The sequence below is a fragment of the Sciurus vulgaris genome (genome assembly GCF_902686455.1).
Source record: "Sciurus vulgaris genome assembly, chromosome: 1".
In the NCBI taxonomy this organism is placed as follows: Eukaryota; Metazoa; Chordata; class Mammalia; order Rodentia; family Sciuridae; genus Sciurus; species Sciurus vulgaris.
The window spans coordinates 113,067,799-113,092,853 of NC_136461.1; the positions used below are offsets into that span (position 1 = coordinate 113,067,799).

Sequence of the window (25,055 nt, forward strand, 5' to 3'; positions counted from 1 at the left end):
AGAAAGGGTCTCACTAAGTTGCTGACACTGACTTTGAACTTGTGATCCTTATGCCTCAGCCTCCTGAGTAGCTGGGGTTTACAGGCATGCTCTGCCATGCTCAGCCTCTTGGCAGTTCTTGTGATACAATACAGCTGGATCTGGGTTGGAGTTTGGACCACTCCATGGTGGGATAGATCATCATGGAAATGTTCTGGGCTCCCGACAGATTGAGACTCTTTCCTGAGGTCACTAGGTTTCTCTGAGCTGTGACCTCAGGATGAACGAGATTGTGTCAGACCAAATGTGCCTATAGAACTACATAACTGCAGGTTGAGTTTGCATGTGTTTCGCTTGTGTGTGAATGTGTGTCTCTGCTTAGACTCCTAAAAAACTTTAGGATAAAGTCTCTCCTTTTTTTTTGTGGTGCTGGGGGTTGAACCCAGGGCCTTAGACATGCAAAGCAAGCACTGTACCACCTGAGTTATATCCCCAGCCCTAGGATAAACTCTTTAAAGTGCGCATAAGAGGTTTCAAGTTCTACCTCTGCATCTCTTGACCTATTGGCCTCCATTGTGTACCCTCTCCTCACACCCAAATCCCATATAACAATTATCCCCCCTCCATTCACTCCCATCCCATTCTTATCATCCATATATTCAGGTTTTTTAGATCCTAGGAAAAGGGCAGGGTGCCCAACAACTTCTTTCTGAACTGAGAGGAAGGAAGAAGGCAGAAAGTCTAAGGATCCAGATTCATGTTATATACAGGTCCTTCTGGACTCTCATCACCAGTCTCTGAGCTTGATCCATCTCCCCCAGTCAAAGCTCATGGGGAAATGCAATGAGGTATTTCAAAGGCCTATTTTTAGCTTCTGAGCCCAGAGTTGAGTTCTTTTCATCCAGGGTACCCTGGATTCCCTGTTTTCTTGAAGACATCTTGGTCTCTTAGAGCTCCTTATATCCCTTTCACCCCACAATCCCAGAATACTGGCAGAGGGTGTGGGAAATGAGACAGAACAAGGCCAAGGTTGGACATGGTGTTCCCCCATCCTCTGGCTATGACCCACTGCCAAGTAAATCTGGGGACAGGAAACCAGTCTCAGTATTTGCTCATTCCCAGAGAATGGGCAGGGACTGCCCTCCAGAGATATGGGGAGGGGAAAGGCTGAGGGTGGACCCAGGTCAAGTGAGGTGGACCAGCATGCTGAACGGAGAGGAAAGGCATCCCTCATTTAGGTCACTTGGACAGCCCTTCAGGGGACTCAGTTTCAGTGCTGAAGAGTTCCTTGTAGAGTGGGGGGAAGGCAGCTTGGACCACGATGGGGTGGAGGTGCTGGAAGATTTGCAACTTTTCCACATGCTGGCTGCACAGGCTTCGGAGTTTCCCTTTGGGTGGCAGCTGGAGATGGGTAAATAGGAAAGGAGGGTCAGTACTTTAACAGATTTGTTAAAAGCAAATCTCACCCTTCCTAGGACAAGATAACCCTCCTCAACTGGCATTTTTGGATCAGTCAAATCTCTTTGATAGAATTAAGAAAGTATAAGTGGGGAGTGGTGGCACATTCCTATAATCCCAGCACGTGGGAGGCTGTGGTTAAAGGATCATAACTTATAGTTACTTCAGCAATTTAGAGAGATCCTATCTCAGAAAAAAAAATAAAAAGGGCTGGAGGCTGTGGCTCAGTGGTAGAACACCCTGTGTTCCTTTGATTCCTAGTACTAGGAAAAAAAAAAGTGTTAGTCAAAATAAAAGATTAGTGAAAGCTTATGTTTTCTGGGTGCAGCCCCCAAATTGTGTTCCTACTCTTCATAAAATGAACCTTGCTCATATGCCTCTTTAAAGTCCTTTTTTTCATGTTCCACTCATCTGGAATGCCTTTCTAACTCTTTTGCTTAACTATTTCTTACCTTCAAGTGTAACTCACCTCTGTCTGGATTAAACACCCTTCCTTTGGGTGTCCTCATGCACTTACCACATTATAGGAAAAGGATCCAATTTGTCTGCCTTTCTACTTCACACTGCAGTTAACTAAGTTCTATCAGTCTCTCCGTATACTCTGTACCTTTTATAATTATTTGGCTTGTGGCAAATGCTCGATAACTCTTTGTTTGAAATAAAAAGACTTCTAAGCAGGTACCCAATGCTGCAAGTAGTAAAGTAACCCTGCCACCCCTCAGCCAAGGGGTGATGAAGAAGGCCCAGAAACCCATATAGGGACAGAGGCAGGGAGACCTTTGTGAGAAAGGCTGAAAACACCATTTATCTCCTGCAGGCTCCCAGTATACCCAGTGAGATTTAAAAATATCTCTCTTGCAGGTTGCAGTTGTGCACACCTATAATTCCAGCAACTTGGGGAGGTTGAAGCGGGAGGATTGCAAGTTCAGAGCCAGCCTCAGCAACTTAGTGAGGCCCTGAGAAACTTAGCGAGAACTTGTCTCAAAGTAAAAAATAAAAAGGGCTGGGGATGTGGCTCAGTGGTTAAGTGCCCTTGGGTTCAATCCCAGTCCAACAAAACAAAACAAAAACAAAACAAAACGAAACAAAAAAAAACCACCTCTCAGCCATCACCTCCCTCTTCTAGCTTACCTTTATGCTTGGGAAGGTGACAGGGAAGAGCTGGCAGCCTGGTAATCTCTTCATAACTTTTGAATTCATTATCTTTTGATGCCTACTACCTTACCTGAGTTTTGTTGGGTTGGGCTATTGCAATAGTGTCATTCACTCAACAAATTTAAAAAATATGTATTTTTAGTTGTAGGTAGACACAATATCTTTATTTTATTTATTGGTCTTTATGTGGTGCTGAGGATCGAACCCAGTGCCTCACACACGCTAGGCAAACACTCTACCACTGAGCTACAACCCTAGTCCTCACTAAATATTTTTTGAAAAACTATACGGATCTGGGCTAGTTACTATGATGGGCTCAGGTGATTTGTTGATGTATGATATAAAATTTCTACTTTTATTAAATTTACATACTAGTGAAGGAACCAGAAAATAAGTTCAAGGATGTGCCAAATAACAACCTTTTGGAAAACCATGAGCCATGTGTGGTCCATAAGATTATATTGGTTAGTAGCTGTATTAGTAAGTACACTCTATGGCGTCACACAACGATGAAGCCACGAAAGGATGTGTTTTTCAGAGCACACTCCTGTTGTGAAGCAACACAGGAGTGTAGACAATGTATTGGTTAAGTTCTTTAAAGAAAACTAAAGCAGAACTGGGGCTGTAGCTTGGTGAAAGGGCACTAGCCTACATGCTCAAGGCCCAGGGTTCAATCCCCAGTACCACAAAACAAACCACCACCAACAACAAAAGCTAAACTAATTTAAGCAAGGTGAAGAGCAGAGGGCTTTTTTATATGGAATAATTGGTTAGGGAATCCCCTCCACCCCGAGTGAAGGGATGAAGTAAGTAATTTGGATAACTGGGGGAAGAATCTCCTAGACCACTGCAATGGGCAGATACAAAAGCCCTGAGATACAATTGAATTTGATGTGTTCAAAGAATAGCAAGGAGGCTGGTATAGTGGAACAATGATGGAGTGGGCAGGGGAAAGTCAAGTGAGAAAAGAAGACAAGGTTATATCAGGAAGTCAATTGGCCATGACATAGACTGCAAGCTTGAATCTCAACTACAGGAGGGTTGAGAACAAGAGTGGGACGTGATGGAAGTTCCTCCTTAAAAGGGCCACCGTAGGGCTGGGGAGATAGCTCAGTTGGTAGAGGGTTTGCCTTGTAAGCACAAGGCCCTGAGTTCGATCCCCAGCACCCCCCCCCCCAAAAAAAAAAAAAAAAAAAAAAAAGGGCCACCGTGGGTGCTGAATAGGTTCTGTGTGGCTCTACCAGGCAGAGGAGGGTGGTGCAGTCAGGTGGCCTCTTTCATGGTCCCAAGTGAGAGCTGAGAGCTGGAGGGTGACAGTGGGGGAGGTGGTGTATTTTGAATGTGGATCCAATCAGATTTGCTTTCCAATTCCTCTCCCTCTTAATCCATCCTGTAGTAAATTAGAGTTCAAGTTCTTTAGGGCAGAGTCCTCATCACCTAGCCCTGAACCTGGTGCATAACAGAGGTCCACTCCAAGGATTACATAAATGGTTCCTTCACACTGGTTCCAAAGTAAATTGCCTAAATAACGGCTCTGATTATATCATCCCTCTAGCCTTCAGGACTCCCATTGCTTAGAAAGAAAGCCTTAACTCTTTCATATGGTCCTGAAAATCCTTGAATTTCTTCTGACTTAATCTTCAGACTTACTTTCTGCAAATCATCTGCCTCATCATTCAATCCCAGCTCCCCATCTCACACTGTAGTCAAAAGGTGTCCTGAGTTATTCTCCATTTATGTGCTATTTTGCCTCCTTAGTTTTATTTATTTTTGCAATACTGGGGATCAATCCCAGGGGCAGTCTACCACTGAGCTACATTCCCAGCTCCTTTAAAAATTATTTTTAAACTTTCGAGGGTCTCAGTAAATTGCCAAGGGTCTCAGTAAATTGCCAAGGCTGGCCTTGAACTTGCCACCCTCTTGCCTCAGTCTCCCAAGTGGGCTTACAGGCATGTGCCACTGGGCCCAACTGCATCCTCTGTCTGCTCATATTGTTCTCTAACCCTGGAATTCCTGCCCCACCCTCTCAGATGTCTGTTAAAACCTTATCTCTTTCATGGCCTTGTTTAAATGCCACTTTTTCTAGGAAACATTTATGATCCCCTTCCTCGACCCCCAAATTGTTTCAAATCTCTGTTCTATGCACTCATATTTTCCTCAAAATCTTTTGTAGTAATTTATTGGGGGGGCATAGGGATATAGAGCACCAGGGTTAAAATTCGCATTTATTGCTCAATGAATAATAGAAACAAGTCAATAAAGTCTCTTTATTGCTACTGGGAGACTTTTAATACCTGTCCTATTGACTGGGTTGCTGAGAGGATTACAACATATCAGGAAAGCACTTTGTTAATCACATTATTGTATTACACATCACATTCTGTTCTATATTAGAGTTAGATTAGAAGGTACATAAGTCTCTTCGTACCACATTAGAATCTCTTGGTGGGGGCAAGAACAGAATCTCTGTATCTTTCCACAATGCCTTGTAAAGCGGGTGCTGGTAAGCGTTGGCTATATTAAACTGTATTGTTCCCTGGAGGTCCCTTCCAATTCCAGGCTCTCTAACTTTCCATCTTTGTGCACACAGAAGTTGTGCATTCCCTGAGTTCCCACTGTTGTTGCAAGCTCTCTGACAGAACACAGCACTCTAGCACACTCTCCTCTGCACCCACAGACCCTAGCCCTGATGTCACAAGTCCTGATGTCACAGATCTGGCACAGGGCCTGACCTCTTCTACTCCAGGGACAGCGCCTACCTTTGCCAGGATGCCTTGGCGATGAGTCTTGCAGAGATGGTGATGAAAGGCCAGCTCTAGATTGTACTGCAGCTGTTCTACTTTCCTTTTCTCTTGGAGCCCTGGCCGATCTGAAGGAGGGGATGGGACCAGAGCAAGAACAGAGAGAACATGGACATTCACTTCCAGACAAAGGGTGTGTTGTATCTTTTGGATATCTACCGGCGAGAGGCCATCTCATCTGAGTGTGTGTGTGTTTCTCTTGGTTTAATAATGGTAAGCTCTGAGATCTTGGACTTGGCTAGTAGTCTCCAAGAGAAACTGGGGAGAGAGGGAAGGAATGAGAGCTTCTCACCTCCTAACTCCAGGCTACCTTCTCTCAGGTTACCTGGCATTTCCCATAACCCATTCAATGCTAGGCACTAGGACTCCACCTGAGCGCTATGTAAGGATTGGAAGAGGCCTCCCTGCACTGGGAAAAGAATGCTTCCAGAATGGAGGAAGCCTTCCTGAAGCCACTCAGGCCCAGCCAGGGCCTCTGCAGTAGTCTGTGGTTAACTTCGACACCAAAACCACCTTTTGCTCCACTTCCCTAAAATATCCAGAAGTCATCTTTAAAGTTTTATTTCCAGTTCCAAGAGCATGTTTAGGTCTCTACTTACTGGCAGAGCCAGAAGACTGACACTGTTAATCTGCAAACTCAGGTTAGCAGCCAGACCCACTTTCCCAGGTTCTTGGAATACTTAGCATTCAGTTGGCTCAGTCCAGCCCTCTTCAGCCCATTGGAGTGGATATCCAGAGTCCTGCCTTCACAGGCATACTGTGTTAAAATGAATTCACACAGAGCTGTGATTCTCAGTCCTGGTGGCCTGGGGTAGGCTGTTAAAAATTTGGGCATACCCCAGATCAATTACATTGGAACCTCTGGAAGTGGAATCCAGGCGCCAATAGTTTTTATAGCTCACCAGGTGGTTCCAATGTGTGCTACAAAGGCATCGCTGACACACACCAACAATCAGATTAATTTCTATCATGCTAGTGGCTCCTTTCCTCTCAGCCTCACTTCTCCCTATTTCTACAACCCCACCTTGTCCTGCTCTTGTGCTCCTCTGAGGCCCTACTAAATCTTTTTAACTCATTTTATTTTTTAGCACTGTTGAGCAGTGCTAAATTCTGCAATTTTGAGCAATCTCCCAGACTTAACCACATCTGAAGGCCTAGGCTCCTCCGTGTCTGCTGAGGCCCTGCTCCCTAAGAGTCCTTTCCCCAAACCTGGTGACACTCACTGGCATTGATGAGAACAAGGGCTGTGTAGAGGGCAATCTCATCCTCAGAAAAGTGCAAGGCACTGAGGGAGTGGGAGAAGTCAAAGATGGAGCTGATGAGCTCACTGCAGCCTGATGAAATGAAAATGAGAAGAATGAGAGAGGTGGAGGACACCATGGTGCCCAAGGACAACACCCTCTGGGCATTTGGAGTGGGGAGGGTCGGGGGTGGGAGAGTATGTGGCAATCAACCCTGCAAAGAAGGTGCCTGAATCACGAAGCTCTGGATGGGGTTGGCATCAGAAGCCTCTCTCATTTCCCCCTGCCCCTCACCCAAGGCTCGGAACAGCTCCACGCCACCGTATTTGCCTTCAAAAAAGACTGTGTGGTTGTCAGCATTGTAGGCTCTGCACATCCTGACCAACACGACTTCCATTGCTCCTGGAGAGGGTGGTAAAGATGGACAGACAGCATCAAACAAAGCTAGGAATCTGTCTCTGACTCCCTCAGTGTCCTGATTTCCTTAAGACACCTCCCTCCAGTCTGTGCCCTGTCCCCCTTCCCCGAGGCCTTCCCATGGGTCCCTGCACACCTGCTTTCAGCAGGACGATCTGGTCATTCTGGCAGAGCTCCATAAAGCCTGAGAGCCTCTTGGCGAACTCCACCACATACTGAATGGCCTCAGTGAGGCGGTGGGCACAGCGCTCCCACATCTCCCACATTGACTGCAAGGGCGAAGGAGGGTCTGGCTGTAGCCCTCTATATAACACAGCGACCCTCCCAAGCCTCGGCCCTCCCCACCAAGGATTCTGAACTCCCACATTCTCAACACTGGCTTTTTTATATATATTAGGGTTTGACTACTGGGGCACTGATCTATACACCCAGCCTGTTTTGAGACAGGTTTTCCCTAAGTTGCCCAGGTTGGCCTTGAACTTGTGATCCTCCTGCCTCAGCCTCCTGAGTCCCTGGGATTACAGGTGTGATCCTCCTGCCTCAGCCTCCTGAGTCCCTGGGATTACTGCACCCAGCTACCACTGGCATTTTAAAAAGCCTATTCTTAGCACAAAGGCACTCAGGGGTCAATTCCTGTCAGTCAGTCCCACTTACTGAGCACCCACCTGGCACTTCTGTTGTGGGGAAATAAAAAATGTATGAGATACAGTTCTATCCTCAAACAATTTGCATTTTGTTGAGGTCCCCCCCCACGACCACAAAAAGGACATATTCAAGGTCTTGATAACCTAGAGAAGCAAATGCGAAGTGCCAAATGAGTGCTTTTTAGAGCAAGTGGTACTGTCAGAGTGTGATGGAAAAGACAGCATAAACTTTGGTGTCTGATGAATCTGAATTTGACTTTGGCTTTACCACTTTGTGATCTTGAATAAGTATTTATCCCTCTAAACTCAGTGTCCTGGTCTGTTAAAAATATTAATAACTGCCTGGTGCAGTGGCACACTCCTGCAATCCCAGCAACTCCAGAGGCTGAGGCAGGAGGATTGCAGGTTGAGGCCAGCCTCAGCAACTTAGTGAGACCTTGCCTCAAAAATAAATAAATAAATAAATAAATAAATAAATAAAAGTGTTGGGGATGTGGTTCAGTGGTTAAGCACTGCTGGGTTCAATCCCCAGTACAAAGGGAGTGGGGGGACAAAGGAATAAAGGCCACCCTCACAGTTTGACTGTTGGAAGGGTTAAGGATAATCTATGTAAGGCATTTAGTACAATGCTTGGCAGAAAAAGAGTGTTTAACAATTGATCCTTGGGGTTCTGATTATTGTTGGATTATTATTGTACTAACAGAGGAGCAGGCAGGAGTATGGGAAGGTTAGTGGTGGAGGGGGTGTTGAAGACTGGGTAAAATATTTGATAGGCAGAGGTCAAGGAAAAAGCTCTCATTCATCTGCCAAGTTTTAGACAGACACATAGACACAAAACCATAGTTAAAAGTGGTATGCACGCTTGTTGGGCAGCCTGTGTTTATCTGCAATTCCCTACCTACCCCCACCCCTGTGTGGGTGCAGGTAGCCATCTCTGGACCCTCAAAGTGGTGATGAGATGTCCTCCCTTCATGCACGGTCTCCTGGCCTCACCTTCCTCTGGTAACTGGTCACCTCCTCCCTGGAGAAGAGGTTGGTACGCTGCCGCAGGAGGTCTTCCAGCCTTAGCTGGCAGGTCTCTAGGTAGGACTTACAGACGTTCTGTGCCAAGTGCTCTGGGGCAAGAAGAAGGCACATCTTGATCTCAACCAGCACCTTCCCCAACCCATGCAAGGCTTTTCTGCTTCACCTCCTGCCTTGAACCCTCAACTCCCTGGGACTCATGGTGGGTTGACAGGGGGTCCTGGCAGAAGCTCCTCCCTCGTCTTTACCACCCCATGGGTCTCCCCAGCTTCTTACCTATCTCTGTCAGGGAGGCATATGGTGCCTCTGGGATGCTGTGGAAACTGGGGTTGTAGTAACTGTCTGGACCCTGTCCTGGCTCCCCAAGACTAGGATGCCTGGGTCCCTCAAAATGAAGTCCACATCTGCCAGGGGTAAGCTGGCTGCCTGTGCTATAGATGCTCTCTCTGCCCTCAGCCTTGCCCTGCTCTGGGCTGTAATCAAGGTGGTAGGAGGCCCCATTGAGCTCTGCCTTGGCCAAGTTGTTGGAATATGATGGCCCAGAGCCAGAGGCTCTCAGGAGGCCAGGGGGACAGGCAGAGGCCTCGGGCAGGTCAGGTGAAGCACCAAGGGGCAGCTGCCCATCTCGGATCCCTGAGGTGTAAGTGAGGGCATCTGCTCCACGACCCCCTGTTGGAGGGGTCTTGGCCATTTGTTCCGGTTGTAGCTGCTGCTGCTGCTGCTGCTGCTGCTGCTGCTGCTGCTGCTGCAATTGCTTCTGCACTTCTGCATGTAGGCTGTCCCTCTGTTTCTTGGACATGCGGCCGAACTTGACGGCTAAAGGAAGTGCAGGGATCAAGAGTTTAGGAGGCAAAAGAACACAATTCAGGGAAGAGTCAACAGGCATGTGGCTCATTTTTGAACGGACCTGGTGCTTCTTGATCCCAAGTTCAACTTCTCCAGTCTTGCCCTCCTTTTGGGAACTGAGGCTCAAGACCCCTCCCACTCCCCTGACTCTTGTCCCTTTCAGTCTGCCATTTCCATCCCCTGAACAAAATCTTCTAAGCTGTAAACCAGTTTGAAATAGTAGAAGAATTTAAGTAATGTGCCTGGGCTGGGTATTCTGACCTCCTGAGTTGGGGCTGGGGGCAATCAAGAAGGGGAGGCCTCAGGTTATAATCGGGGTCAGCTCGCCTGTCTGTGAGGGCCAGAGGAAGAAGAGGGCTGAGAACATAGGTCTCCCTGTGGTCAGGCCTGCAGGCTCCCTGGTGACCTAGATACTCACCACAGCCCAACCCGGGCTCCGTGGCTTGCTTCTGAACATCCTCTTCTGCTCTCTCTTTCCTGCCTTTTTACTCTCCCCCCCACACCCCTCCCAGGTGTGGGGGCACAGCCCCTCGCCCCGCCTGCCCCTTTGCACCCCTGCATGTTTCCTTTCGCTTTGTTATTTTGAGCACTGAAAAGTGCTGACAGGCTCCTTCTGGCTCCTCATCGTCTTATGAACCCCCTGGCCCCACCCTGAGTTTGCTGAGTGGGGGCATGAGGGGACCGGCAAGGAGGCTGTGGGTGAGGAGGGCGGATAAAGCCCTAGGAATACCAATACCAACCGCCATGCCCCCATCTTCTGGGTCATTCTCAGGTGGGCTCTGGTCCTGTTCCTAGCCACAGTCCTGTGTCCTAGGATATGAATGAGGGTCCAGGGAGGGAGTTGGAGCTCTAAGCTAGGGTGACAGGACAGGAGGGAACTGGATGGGAGCTGGGTCAGAGGGGAACAGTGTGAGAGGAATTGATCCTGAGTAAGAAACAGAGGGCTGGGACCTTGGGGAAAGGTTTGTGGAACAGAACCTAAAGTTGAGGTTTCTGAAGAGCTTTGAAGGGATAGGCTCAAAGAGAAGAGATGAGGGGCTGTCAGAGGGGGGATGGAGAGGGACCTCTGGAAGGGTATTTGTGCAGGACAACCCCTAGAGACTCCAGGGAATGCTCAAGGGGCTGCCAGCTTGGTCTCACCATCTCGGGACATTCCCAGTGCCAGGCACTTCTGCAGGCGGCAGTGCTGGCATCGGTTGCGGCTGGTGCGGTCTATGGGGCAGTTCTGCTGCCTGGTACAGGAATAAGCCACATTGCACTGCTGGCTCCGGCGGAAGAAACCCTGGGGAAGGCGGGGGAGACCAAGACTGCTTATCCTGGCCAGGCCCAGCTTGGTCCTGAGGCCCTCCAGCCTGCAAACACTGGCTCCTGCTTTTCTGCATTCTGAGATCAGTTTTCTCCAGTTCTTGTGTGATCGTTATTTGCAATACAATCACTTCCCCAGTTTGAGAGGACACCCTCCAGTGCTCAGGGCTCTCCAGGGAGGCACCACTTAGGTGCCACCATTAAGCCCTTTTGTCCCCTATCCATGAAGAGAGTCTGTGTGCATGTATATGTTCACACATATGCCTACTGACTCACCTTGCACCCCTCACAGGTGATAACCCCGTAGTGGATCCCAGACGACTTGTCCCCACAGATTTTGCAAGGGATTACTTCAATTTGTGCTGGAAGAGAGAAAGAAGTAGGTCAGTCTTGTCTGCATTTCACCACCATGGATCTGGGCTGGTGATGCAGCCTCTTGATGCTCCCCTCACTTCTCCAGCCAGCTCCAGCTAACTTCTTGCAAAATGGAAGGAGAAGTGAAGTGGCAAATGCTTCTCAGCAAAGGGTCTGAAGAGGCTGACTTTTGTTTCACAGAGGAGGGGGCTTGGAGGGGGCAGCTGGGAGTTGTATCAGCATTATAGAGGCAGAAAGAGCAGCTGCAGAGAAGCCACCTGTGCAACCCTTCAAGTTGAACAGCTCAGTTGCCCCCGTCTTGCCTCGGGCCATAGGAGACTCACTGCCTCACCACACCTGCTTCCCGCGCAAGGGGCTTCCTTTGTGCTTCCCTCCCCCACTTGGGCTTGGCTCCCATGGGCAGAGTGTGGGGCAAGGCAGGAAGATGTGGTACACCCAAGCGGTGCCAGCCATTCTCAGCCAGAGGTGAAGGCTCAGGGAGGGGCTGCGCAGATCCCAGGAGCCAAGAGGTGGGGTGCACAGAGAGGATATGGAAAGGCTAGGAAGGAGCTAGAGATGGAGCCCAGGAGAGTGGGGCTCAACAATCTAGCTCTGCTGGATGCCCCAGAGCCCAGGGCAAGAACCAAATAGGGCTCACAGGCCCTTGGTCCTAGAGCAGAAAGAAAGTGACTATGTGTCTCGCTGTGTAAAAGTATATACAAAGGCATCTGTGTCCAATAAATTATGACTGTTCAACTGACTGAGACTAGAAACCATCTCATTCACCCATTCACTTGCTAGATGAAGGACTAGGGCCAATAAGGAGAGGTGGTTGGCCCAGGTCACACAGCTGTTTGCCTGAGAGCTGGGCCTCTATCCCCGAACCCCTGAGCTGTTCATTGTGCTCTTCTATGTATGTGGCTTTAGGATACACTTACCAGTGGGCATGTTCAAAGGTGTGTTTGTTTGTGTGTGTGTACATATGGCATGTTTGCTTGTAGTGGTGTTCACAGGTGTCTATTTGTATGTTAGAGCCTGCTCACTGGGCACTAGGATCCATGTTCTCTCTCCCACAGAGCTCACTGGAAGCTGCGTCTGCTTGCCCTCCCCTGTGGTTTGCTGTTGGCTCCAGGTTCCTCTCCTCTACTTCTTTGCTCTATCCTCTATAATGCCCAGAGCTTTCTTTTGAGTTTCAAGCTACTGGCCAGAGGCCTTCTCCCAGCCCATTCTTGAAAGGCACCTGGGCAAAGCTTGGGATCCCTGGTTATTTCAGGTGCCAAAAAGTGCTTTTGAGGACATAGGGGTCTCTCTCTCTCTCTCTCTCTCTCTTTTTTTTTTTTTTTTTTTTTTTTTGGTACCAGGGATTGAACTCAGGGGCAATTTACCACTGAGCCACATCCCCAGTCCTATTTTGTATTTTATTTAGAAACAAGGTCTCACTGAGTTGCTTAGCCCCTCACCATTGCTGAAGCTAGCTTTGAACTCGCAATCCTCCTGTCTCAGCCTCCCAAGCTGCTGGGATTACGGGCGTGTGCCACCGTGCCAGGCTGGGTCTCTTTCACTAAAGTGACCTGCTGAGTTCTCCTCCGAATGGGGAGGCCAGGGGTGGAGCTGGAAAAATGGTCTAGGGTCAAAACTTCTCAGCTGTGACATGTCTCACATCCTAAGGGGCAGAGGAAGGGTGCCTTGGAGAGAAAATCTACATTCCTGTTAGCTTGTATCCCGTCTCAGGCCTGGCCCTGGTCACACACAGGGTCTGCTGATGTGAGGTGGAGAGAGAGACTGTGGCTTGCCCTCCACTTTCCTGAAATAGTGTTTCCATTATCCTTATGCCATCATCCTCTCTGGCCAGCCTTGAGCTGAGTCAGTGAGCAGGTGCCTCCTCATGGGGATAGGGTACATGGGTGTCTGAAATCCTCCCATTAGAACTTGGTTCTTTCCCCAGCCTCAGCTGCATTTGCCACCCAACACTGGCACAGTGAGCTGTGGTCACCCCAGGACCAGAAGGCAAGGGAGGTTTTCAGATTCTTTCCAGGAAATTATAAGCAGATTTTAATGACTTAGTAGAAAAGAGAAAAAGGGGCAGAAAGTATGGGGGGCTCATGCTTCTAGTCACATTCTCTCTCCACCTAGCAATAAGATAAAGATAAAAAATATTGCCAGTCCATGGGGTGACTCTAGATAATACAGTGTGATAAGTTACATCACCAGGGAGACACATGTAGGGGCAGAGCAGTATGCGTGCTAGGTTACTGAGGGTGAAGCAAAGCAACCTGTGGGTATATCGAGGCTATGAGAAGCCCTCAGGCCCCACAGATTCTGCTCTTGCCCAACACCTTCCCCTCCAACACTGTGGTATCTCTCTCCTCAGTGACCTGAAGACCAGAGAGGGGGAAACCAACGCGGGTCACCCAAAAAAGCAAGCGGGAAGGAGATTAGGCCAAGCCACGGTGGGAACTCGGGCTCTGGCCCAGCAGTCAACCACAGGCCTCCCTGTCTCTTCCCTTCTCCAAGAGCCACATCCGCATGCGTGTGTGAGCTGACCACATGGGTGACCCCAGGCATACCTACCTACTCCACACCTGACTCACTGCTGGTCTTGACCCCAGGAACCTCACCCTGGGGTCACCAAGACCCTCTCCTTTTCGTAGGAAGATGCAGCCACCCAAGGACAAATACTGATATTTGGGGGACACAAGAGCCTTGGACACCAGCCACCAGGCCAGCTTCTCCTCCATTTCCCTCAACTACAGTCCAAGGCAGAAGTGTACAGTGATCCAGGCTCCAAGGGTCATACCCTCCAGCTTCTCCAGCTAGAGAGACTAAGATTTTTGGGGACTTGGAAAAACAAAAACAAAACAAAACAAAACAAAACAAACAAAAAACCAGAGATAGACCTAGCAACGGAGAGGCCGCTCAGCTGAGAAGACACAGGAAAATTCATGTCGTGTCCTGGCCCTATGCACAACCTTCACCAGGCCTCTGTCCTACTCCTCCCTCCTCCCCCTGCCACCTGCACCCCCTTCAATGCCATCTACCCCAAACCTCAAAGAGAAAGTACCGGGTGCGATGAACACGTGAGTGTGTGTGACTCGTGGAGGAGGGGAAGGGAGAGCATGGGAAGGGGCCTGGCAGAGAGGTGGGGCTGATGAGAGAAGCTGAGAAGCATCTCGGATAACTCCTCTTCAAGATCCACCTCTGCAGCCAGTTCCTGAAGCAGCAGGGGGTGGGAACGCAGATTGGGGAGGGGGAACTGAGTAATCACACGATTACTCAAACTGTTGCCTGGGAGCCTGGCCTGCCAGGAACTTACCATCTTAGGGCCTGACAGTGCCAGGAACTAGAGCCAAGCAAAGGTCAGAAAGCTTGAGGCCAGCCCCTGCCTCCCTGGCTCTCACAGCAGCCCCAGCTCTGCCCTTTCCCTCACCAGCTCTCTTGGGAAGATCTTTGTATCTAACCTGCAACTCTCTCCAAAGGCTTACCAAAAGAAAACCCTCCAATTCCACATTTCCAAAAGGAGAGACAAATGCCCAGGCACACATGATGACTGCTCCATAACTCATGGTGACTGGATGAATCTAGCCTTTTGCATCTCAAACAAGATCACCTGGGGATTTGGTTAAACGTGTGTCCTGGGGGTTGGAGTGTGTATAGCTTGGTGGTACTACACTTGACTAAAATGCATGAGGTCCTGGGTTTGATCCCCGGTACTAGGTAACAAAACAAAAAGTTGGTTCCTGCTTAGGAGAGCTGAAGTGGGGCTCAAGATTCTGCATTTTAATAAAATCCCAATTGGAACTTAAGTTTGCTGGTCTGAGTAGCAAGAATTTAGTCCCTTGCCTGCTTTTATGCCAGGCTGCTCCTCCCAAAGAGATCAGTGGGATTGACAATCTCTTCCTGAACTCATTCTTTTCCTTCCTTTTTTTTTGGTGCCTGGGACTAAACCCATGGCCTCAGCTATGCTAAACCCGTGCCCTACCACTAAGCTACACCCCCAGTTCACTAAGCTTGCTCTTGTGTTTTACCTGACATCCAGTATGCATTTAAAATTTCATTCTGATGCAGTCTTAGAAAAAGAAAACAAAGGGCTGGGGATGTAGCTCAGTGGTAGAGCACTTGCCTAGCATGTGTGAGGCCCTGGGTTTGATACCCAGCAGCACAAAAAATCTAAAACAAAACAAAACAAAACAGCGTAAAAGGGTACAAATCTCTGGATTGCTTCAGAGATGGAAGGCTCTCCAGGGAGCATGCTCCTAGAGGACCTCTTAAGAGGAGAAATATGGTAGAGGAAAACCTTCTTTGTCTTCAACCTCCTCTAATCTCACCCTTCTTGCAGCTGCAAGATTCATTGATAGTGCTCTTTGAATGTATCCAGAGCTTGGCCCTGGGCCCTATCCAGGTGCCCTATGCCACAGAGAGGAAGTGGTAGGAGCAGAGGAGGGGCTACAACCCAGGGGGTCTCACCCCTCAAACCCCAGAACACCCCCTAGGCAGGTGGAGAACAATTCAGACAGAGGAACCCTGGGGTCCTCATCTCTTCCTGGAGTCCTGTCAGACTGAAGCTAGGCCCTTTCCTCCCTTTTCTTCCTCTCTCCTCGCTCTCCATAAATATTGAATAAAGAATAATAATGACAGATACATAAGTAAGTTGAATTCTGACCCTGTGCCAGATTCTGCATGTGTTTGTAATGATCACAACTGTCCTGAGAAATAGGTGCTACTTGCATTGTCCCTGTTTTACAGATGAGAAAAACCGAGGCCTACAGAGATGAAGAGGCTTGATTAAGTTTACACAGCCAGAAGGGGCAGATGTGGCACTTGAACTCAGGTCTCTGTAACTCAGGAGCCAGTGCTCTCAACCATTATGCAATAAACCCCATGAGAATGAGGTGCCCAGAAGCACCAAGAACAGGATGGGACGAGGTTATTGGCTGCAGGAGCCAAGTGTGAACAAGGGTGGTGAGCTCGGCCAGGAATTCAGGGAGGAAAATCACAGAACAAAAGCTAGGGCTCATGTCTACTGTAAAGATCCAGAGAGACATTCCCTCTGTCCCAGCTTTTCCTCCATGGTCCCAGCCTCCTCCTCCCCTTATTCATTTTTATGACCAACATCAGACAACTTTTCCATCCCAACAGAGCTCATGACTCAGGACTCCTCTGGAAGATCACTGCTCCTTTAGGGTGTGAACTGGGCTTCTTATCTCTTGGGAGGTTTCTCTTTGCAGAAATGAATGAATGAGTGAATAAGAAAGAGGAATGCAGCTCTTTTCTTAGCTTAGGCCCCTTCTCTTCCCACTGAGACCACAGCTCCAGCCAGAGTTCCCCTCTGCACCCTAACCTGTCACCAGCCTCCCTCCTTTCTCCGCTCTCAGTTCCCCCAGCTTCTGCAAAGCTGGAAACCAAGGTGGTGGGTGCCACCACAGTGGAGCAGGAGAGGGAGGCCTAAGTGGGGTTGGGGCCACAGTGGTTCTACCTGGCAGACACTACCCCAGCCCAGGCAGGGCCCTCCCCAGAGCCCCTGATGAGAATTTTTGGCTGATATACCCGGATCCTAGAGCTGAGAAAATAGTGAAGCTAAAACTCAGGTGGGCGAGGGAGAGTCTGGGGTTTTGAAAAGCCATGAAAGACAGGCAACCATCCGAAACCCCCTCCTGCTGCCCCCGCCACCCCCGCAGTCTGGGACAGGAGAAAGGAGGGGAAACAAAAGAATCTAGTGAAAACAACCAGTGGATGGGGGAGGGGATGAATCACCAGGAGGAAGCTGAGGAGCTGGAGCCTACATGTCACTACCAGCGGCCTCCTCTGCCTCCAGGGCAACTGTACTGCTTTTCTAGGGTGCCCCTGTTGCTCCAGGAAGCCAGTGGATCCAGAAAGACTGGCCCAGGGCCCTGTGGCCCTGCCCTGTTACTGTCTGTCCTCCCTAACAGACATCCCCATCCTTTCTGAGCCTTGGAATTCCAAGAAAGGGGCTGTACTGCCACAACAGGAGGAGTGGAGGCTAGACCTCAGGAAGGACAAGCCACTGGGGACAGCAGGGAGACCCTCAGGACTGTCTTCCTTGGAGAACTCTTAGCCTGGGAAAGTCCCTGTTCCCTGTTTGAGTCAGCAGCAGGGGTGGTGGGTGAGCCCTGGTAGGAGCAGCAGTACCAACACAGAGGTTTTCATTGTGACAGGAAGGCCGAGACTGTCCGCATTCTAACACCTTGGGCTGGAACGGGAAGGAAAAAATGAGCAGGAGTAATGGAAGGAAGGAGGAAGCCCTTTAGAAAGTTCTTGGGTGAGGGTCTGGGGCTGTAGCTCAGTGGTAGCATGTTTGCCTATCACCTATGAGGCACTGGGTTCAATCCTCAGCACCACATAAAACAAATAAATAAAATAACAGTATTGTGTCTGTTTACAACTAAACAATATTAAAAAGAAAGAAAGTACTTGGGTAGTCCTGGACCCTCAGAGTAAGATCTGTGACACCCTAGGGACTTGGTGTTCTTTCTGGCACACTGCTCCTCATGATCATGACTGAATATAAGAAAGGTCAGTGCAGAGCCAAGACAGGCATGTGACCTCATGCTCCTTGGCCTCCCTTCTCCCCACTCAGGCCCAATACCAGGGTCTTAGTGCCTGGTTCCATGTTTCCTGTGTCCCTTGGGATGAGATGACTGGCCACCCTCCCTGTGGCTGGTGGAGGGTCTCTTTGGCTAGTGGACTCCTCCACTCTCTGTGTCTGTGCCTTAAGAATGCTACACTCCAGCTATCTCTGGGCTTCACATCTCCACAATCTGGTATTTCTTCTTCCACATTTCCATCCTGACGTCACTATCTCCTTTATGTGTTTCATAAACCTGTCCTTTGAGTTTAGCCTTTGCATCTCTATTTCTTGGGCTGTTTCTTCTCCTGTGTGTCTGGCCTTTGGTCTTTAGGTGTGTCACAGTCCCAAGCCCTGTGTGCTCTGGCTTGCCCCAGCTGGTGGTGACTGGTACTCACTAGGGTCAGAAAACATGGGGCTATGGGATACCCAGAAATGCCCAAGTGAGAAGCCAGTGCACTGACCTCCAAATTGGAGGAGACCCCCTCTCCTACTCACCAGCCTGAGTGGAGTTGTATGTGTGTGGTGGTGGGTGGATATAATGCAGAGCTGCCCAAGTGCCTCCCTCAGCCACTGCCAGGGAATTCTCACCTGCTGCTAGGCTTGAACCACACCCAGTCATGGCATCTGAGGATTGATATGCTCATTTGGGGGCCATTTCTGGGAAGGCCAGCCTGCCAGCCTTTGCTGTGCATGGGGAGAAGATGGAAGGGAAACAGAAGCTCTAACAGGCCTTACATCTGGAGTTTGGAAGTTTCCGGCTCTTCTCCTGCACCTCCTCATCCACCTCAGCTCATCCACCAATGCTGCAGTCCTTGCCCTGATCACGGTAGTGGAGCTCCTATCTTGCCTTGGCCTTTGCTTCCATCCTCTGGGAAAGCTGAGTCTTACTGCCCTTGGAGATGCCTAACTTAGGGATCAGGGATCTGTCCTTGACCCTGGGCTCTTAGAACTGGAAGACTATCCATAGTTGGTTTTTATTTTATTTTTGCATTATTTTTATTTTATTTTATTTTATTTTTGGCTACCTTGTTTTGCAGACCAGAGATCAGGACCTGGTGACTTGCCCAAGGTAACACGGCTAGGTAGTGACAGATGGCACCAGACCCTGGTCATCAGACTGTCAGTCCGTGGGTCTTTCTGGGGCCCAATATGGCCTCCCTTCTGTGGCTTGTGGGAAGACCCCAGGTCATAGCTGGGGCTGCCTCAGGCCTCAGGCCACAGGAACACAGGTTTGCCTGTTCCTCTTTCAACCCTGCGCTGGGAGAGGTGCTCTGGCTTCCCTTACATGAGCATAGGGGGACTGTCTGATTTGCCCACCCTTGCTCAGCTGGAAGACAAGGGACCCCAGACATCTACCCATCAGCTGTTGGCTCATGGCTCCAAGCCGGGGAGGGCTTTCTGCTCCCCTCTCCACTACCCTGATCCTCATCAAATGAGCAACCGAATCTGGAGGAAGGAATAAACACACACACACACACACACACACACACACACACACACACACACACACACACACACACACACGTACCAGCACCTTGCCTGGATTACACTTAGTACTCATGTCCCTGGGTGGGCAGAAAATGTGATGACCCTGAGGCCTAGATGCGGGGACTCTCAACCTCCACTCCCCACCAGCTTTGCTTCGTCTTGCTGTCCTGTTTCAGGGAAAAGCAACTCCTCTGGTCTCCTTTTCGGCCTCACTCACAAAAAGGTTGGAGGCACAGAGGGAAACACTCAGATAGGAGCCAGGCATTCGCTCGCTCCTGTCACTAGTGAGTTAGTTCAGAGCCCCTGGAAATGACCAACCTCCATCAGCTACCAACTGTGTACTCAAGTTCAGCACCTCCCCTCCGCAGGGGCTCAGTCTCTTCTTGTGAAATGAGGGGGCCAAATACCTCAGATGCTCTTAGTCTTTCCAAAACTCGTGGTAGAGAAGTTCCTTAACAGTCCTTTTCCCGCTGCCTGGGGAGCGGGACTCCCTGGCTACCCCACCCATCTCCCATCACCTCTTGGCCTTGACCTGGAGACACCCTGCCAGGGAGGCATCCTCAGCTTTGCTCACACTGTTCCCAGAAGGCTCCTCCTTTTCAGAGGGCTCAGGGAGATGATGGCCCCAGGCTTCCCCCACACCCCATTCACTTACTTCTCATGACTGAGCCTTGGCCTTGCCGCCTTGGCACCCTGTCCTCAGCAGGGGTGGTCCTGGCACAGCTGGCAGTGGAGGTGGTGGGGGGCCCTTTCAGCAGTGCCTCAGCCCGCAGCTCTGCACCTAGCTCTCCCCCAGGACTTCTGGGCAGGGGGGGTTTAAACTCCGCACCACACAGGTGGCCAAGTGACAACTCCCCCCACCCTGCTCCCCCCAGGGGTGCAGTGGGTAGGATGACAGGCGCCCCACGTGGCCAATCTGGGCTTGGGGCAGGGTGTGAGGGGCGGGGCAGCCAATCATAGGGGGTGTTGGAAAATTCCAAAACCACATGCGACAGCCACACGTGGTAAAAGCTGTTTCCACTTGCCAGGGTAGTTCTGGCTGGGGAGCCAGAGTGGAGCTCAGAGAATCTGGGGCCAGGCTCCTATTCCCCTCTCCCTGAGGACCCCAGGCCTGACCCTCTTTGCCAGGTGACGCCAGAGGCAGGGATGTTTCAGAGGTAAGTCACAGGGTGTCTGCCTGGGTTGGTGGCATGTGCCACCTGAGACCCTGTAGACTGCAAACAGCTGTGTCCAGTGCCCAGTGTGATGTGGTTGGGAGACTCTCTGACTCTTTACCACACCCACAGTCCTCCCTGCAGACATGATGTACACCTAGGCTAGGGAAACATGAAAATGATAGTAGCAGTAATGATCATCAGGCAAATACCCAGGATCTGCAGGAGGGTTAGTCCAACAGAAATTTCCTTAAGAGCATAATTACTAAAATTGAAATTGAAATGCAGATCATCATCATCATCATCATCATCCTCTTCCTCCTCCTCTCACAGTAATAGTGCTTACTATGTGCCAGAAATGGCCTTAAATGTTTTATGTGGATTATCTAATCCTCACAAAATACTTTATGAGGTAGTTTCTATTATCTCCATTTAAAAGATGAGGAAAGTGAGTCACAGAGAGGTTAAATAACTTTTTCGAGGTCACACAGCAAGCAAGGGGTAGTGTCAGAATTCAGACACAGGCAGATTGGCCCCAGAGGGTACCTGAGGGAAGGTTTGCTTTTCAGGGTGTTTCAAGTTTGGGAGGTCTCTTACCATGTGAGTTTCTCTGTAGAAACTCATCTGGGATACTACTGACTGGCAAACAATTTCAGAGGCCCTCTCAGTCTCCTATCTGCTCTGTGGGGTGCCTTAGCCTTGGAGGTCCTTCCCTAGGGCCCCTCTTGTTCTGGGGTTCCCCATGGGTTCCTCATCTTGGGTCCTCTTCTTGAGATTGTTTCAATTTAGAGGGTCATTTTTCAGTCTCTCAGCCTGGGGCAGGGCCTAATATCTCCTGAATTCCCTGGGCCAAACTCCTGGGAGATCTTTGATCTTAGTTAGGTACAAGTCTTTCTCTGCTGGCCTTCCTGGTGTTTCAGGAGCTGGGCAGTAGATTGTGGGGAAGGAACATCAGCCTGGATCATCACAAGGACACTCATGGGTGGGCTTCAGGGATAGCTGGAAAAGGCCAGGGGACTAGGAACAGGATAGGAGGTATATCCCTGCTGAGGGTGCTGTGGTAAGGGATTAAAGATAGGAGTGGGGTTTGGCCTCTCCCAGTTCCTTCTGCTCCAAAAAGTCCCCCTCCCCCCCCCCACCCACATATGGTCCCTGACCCCCTTCCCCCAGCTCACCCGCGTCACTCTCTGACCCGCTTTCCTCCCAGGGCCCTGCTCAGCATTTCCGTGGGGCCCTGTGGCTAGCGGCAGGCAAGGCACAGATCAGGATTGTGCTGAGCGAAGCAACCCCCACTCGGGAGGATGTTGTATCCTGGAGGGTCCCCAGCCCCGGTCCCCCAGCCCCGGTCCCCCAGCCTCAGGGAGAAGGGTGATGCTTTACTTTCTGAGATGTCTCTGCTTGGAACTGAGAGGCTTTAGGGACGGCAGTGAGCTCTCAAGAGGAGCTAGTCGGCAATCAAGGGAGGGTCATGGAGAAATGGAAGTGGCCTCTTATACCTCCAGAGAGAGCCTCATCCGTCCAAGGTTCATGCCTATGGAATTTTTTTTCCAGAGTACCCTTGACCTGTTGAGGGCATGCATGGTCCTGCAGGGCATCAGCTTTGAGACTGAAGTGGAGTGGGAACACTTTCCACAAACAAGGAGAGTAGATCTGATATGCTGAGAGGTCTCTAGAGAGGTTGCTCACTTGCTAGTGTCCATTGGAAAGTCCTTCCTGAGCACTAGCCTCCTTCACACGTATTCTCAGTCTTTCAGGACCCAGGGGGAAAAGAGTGTCCCTGCATACTATCACCTATAGAGATGCAGGCTCTCCTGCTCTCCAGTCCTGCACAGCCTGGCTCCAGTCTTGTTCACACCTCAGGGATGTGATAACCACAGAGGTGAACACAAACCTGGCTCTGCTGCCACAAAGCCTCGGGCAGACTCTGGGGCCTCCCACTGTGGCAGCACTGAGTTTCTGAGGCCACCCTGCCTCCCACTTCTTCATCTCCACCCTTTCCTGGGCCAGCAGTCCCCCCCTCTGCCTCTGTCCAGCATCTCTGCTCTGCTTTTTTGATGGTTCCCTTTTCCTTTGTGCTATTCAGGCTTCCTCCTTGTCTCCTCCTCCTCCGTTGCTCTGGACTCTGGGTTCTCTCCCCTTCCCTTCGTCCCCTCTTCTCCAGGCTCTACTTCTCTTCAGGCCCATGCCATCTCTACCCAGCTCCTTCATCTCCATCCAACCACTGTGCCCACCTTTTACCCGAACCTCCTAGGACACTTGCTGAATTCTTCTCTGTCTGGCCACACCCCAGCACCAGATCTTGCCCCCAAGTTCCCTACTCACAAGTATGGGTCTTCTTTGAAGCCAGCAACTCTGTAAAGAGAAGACAGAAGATCAGGATTAAAAATTGAAGACTCTGGAGACTCCCCCCATTCACAGGATCCCATGCTTCTCTCTTCCCAGCAGAGCCTGGCATCTGACAAGAAGCCGGGCCACCCCGGTAGCACCCTCTCTACTTCCCTCTTTGCCCTGTGGCTATACCAGCCTTCATCCAGTTCCTCAAAGTGCCTCCAGGACTTCCGAGGCTGCTCCTTTTGCCTGGAATGCCCTTCCTTCCCATGCCCCTCAATCCAGCCAACCTTTCTTCATTCCTTGGGTCTCAGATTATGTCTCTTCCTCAGAGAAACTGCCCTGACCTCTCTCCTGCCCTGGCGCTCACACGCTCAGCACCTAGCATCTAATTTCCTGGCACTCACTGCATCACCTAACTGCCATAAATGTTCCATGATCTATGAAATGCTGTGAAGGCAGGTACTGTGTCCGCCTTGTTCTCCTAGCTATTCCCAGAACCCTCCATGGCACCTGGCACATTAGAGGTACACCATAAATATTCATACCCACAGTGAAATCTCTGCAGGAATGAAATCTCTCAGTTGATTATCTGGGCCTGAAAGTGCCAGGGAGTTCCAGAGGTGGGGCCCGGGAATGGGGCAGAGAGGATGTTTGGAGGAAGAGTACGACAGAGCCGTAAATGCAGACCCTTCTCTGGCTTCTAATGGCCAGGCTTCCCTGGCTCACTGGCCTGCAGAGAGAAGAATCCTTTGGCAGTGGTGGCAGCTGCTGCTGCTGCTGCTGGTCTAGGTCTGGGTGGAGACCAGGCAGACGGGGGTACAGGTGGGTTGATGGGAGTTTGCAAGGATGCAGGGATCCCCAGAAGGAGCAACTGCTGGGGTGGAGTCTTGGCTACAGCATGGGTGGTGGGGATCATTTGTTCATTCAGTTAGCAAGGGAGCCCTTGGGTCCATTTTCTACATCCACATAGCAGAGAACACAGGGCTACTTCCCCCAACTCCAAAGCCCTCTAGTCCTGCATTTAACTTCCCTAACCTCTGGCTTTTCTGTTACTTCTTTCCTCCTGCTGTCCAAGCCTGACACAATACCCTTCCCCAATACTGCCCACACCCTCCTGCTGTCCCTCTGCCCAGGAGATGCTCTCCACAGGCAGGCTTCCTATACTGGATGCCCTGGTGACCAGGGCTCTGCAGGAGTGGGGGAGGGGAAGGTCTGCTCCACCCGGCCACACCCCCTGAGGCTGTCTGGCTCCACCCAGTTTCCTCACTGACGTGGCACCCCTGTCCTGTCCTCCAACCTTGCACCTTAGAGCAATCTGGGGTGTGGGTGCTCCCTTGCTCGCCCAGGCAGACAGCTAAGTTCTTCCACCAGGTGGCCTTGGAGCAAAGCAGCTCTGGCCCTCACACTTTTCCCCTGGGAGCTCACAGTCAACCAAGCGTGTGTCAGGGAATTCTGCTCTGAGGGGTTCCTGAGTTAGTCCTTTGGTGGGGTCAAAGACTACCCGGCTCTCAGTGTCTCCCTTCCTCTGGCCCTGTGTGGCACATTCTCTGCAGAAATGAAACCTCATGCTCCTAGGCCAGCAGGGAGGAAAGTGCCAGGTTAGTGGGCACAGCTGACAGGGTGTGGTGGTTGCTCTCCCCCCCCCCCCCCCCACCCCAGCCCGCCACTCCTTAAAGGCAGGACAGGTCCTCCACTGTTCTGAATGAACAGAAGGTGAAATGGCCTGCCTCCCAGCCATTGCTGCCCAGGGTCCTGGCTGGCTGGAACCAGTGAAACTGTGTCCCCTCTACCTGCTGGAAGGACCAGCAGGTTCTGATCCTTCACTTGATCCAGCTTCCTTGCCTGCTCTCCCTCCTCCCCCACCCCAACCTATCTCTTCCTTCTTCACTTCTTCCTTTCTTCTCCCTTAATGGGGATTCCCATTTCTCCTCTATTATTTCCCCTGTCCCTCCTCCTATTTCAACTTCAGTTTCTATCAAGCCTTTTCCTGTCTAACCCTCCTGCTCTCCCCTGCCAGTCCATCTATTTCTCTGGCTCTTGTCCCTCTCTGCTGTCTCTTCCCATCCCTCCCCTCCTCTGAGCCTCCTGGCAGTCCCTTCCACCTGCCTGCAAGGTCATGGGGCCTCTTACCCCGCGAGGCTCGGTGGTGTCTCTGTGGGGCCCTGTCCATGGGGCAGCTCCCTGGGTGCCGTCCTTGCTGCCCTGGCTGCCCAGGAGGGCAGGGAGCAGGGCCCAAGGGAGGGAGGAGGGAGGAGGGAGGGAGCACCTGGCCC

At 50.6% G+C, this 25,055-nt stretch overlaps 1 protein-coding gene across 4 annotated transcripts; it reads right to left on the reverse strand.

Moving 5' to 3' along the window:
* Nucleotides 1-1,004: 1,004 nt before the first annotated feature.
* Nucleotides 1,005-25,037, reverse strand: RORC (RAR related orphan receptor C). Of its 4 annotated transcripts, none has more exons than XM_079138757.1 (11): nucleotides 24,913-25,037; nucleotides 22,774-22,803; nucleotides 11,146-11,231; nucleotides 10,705-10,846; nucleotides 8,995-9,534; nucleotides 8,689-8,810; nucleotides 7,188-7,320; nucleotides 6,929-7,036; nucleotides 6,617-6,727; nucleotides 5,352-5,461; nucleotides 1,005-1,380 (listed from the first exon to the last, which is right to left on the reverse strand). In XM_079138757.1, the coding sequence occupies exons 1-11, from the start codon at nucleotides 24,950-24,952 to the stop codon at nucleotides 1,219-1,221; spliced, it is 1,584 nt and encodes a 527-aa protein (XP_078994883.1). In that variant the 5' UTR covers nucleotides 24,953-25,037; the 3' UTR covers nucleotides 1,005-1,218. The 4 variants fall into 4 exon arrangements, with proteins under 4 accessions (XP_078994883.1, XP_078994882.1, XP_078994884.1 ...); XM_079138756.1 differs by having other exon boundaries at nucleotides 24,889-24,993; XM_079138759.1 differs by lacking the exon at nucleotides 1,005-1,380 and adding an exon at nucleotides 3,790-3,895 and having other exon boundaries at nucleotides 24,889-24,998.
* Between the last annotated feature and the right edge of the window lie 18 nt (nucleotides 25,038-25,055).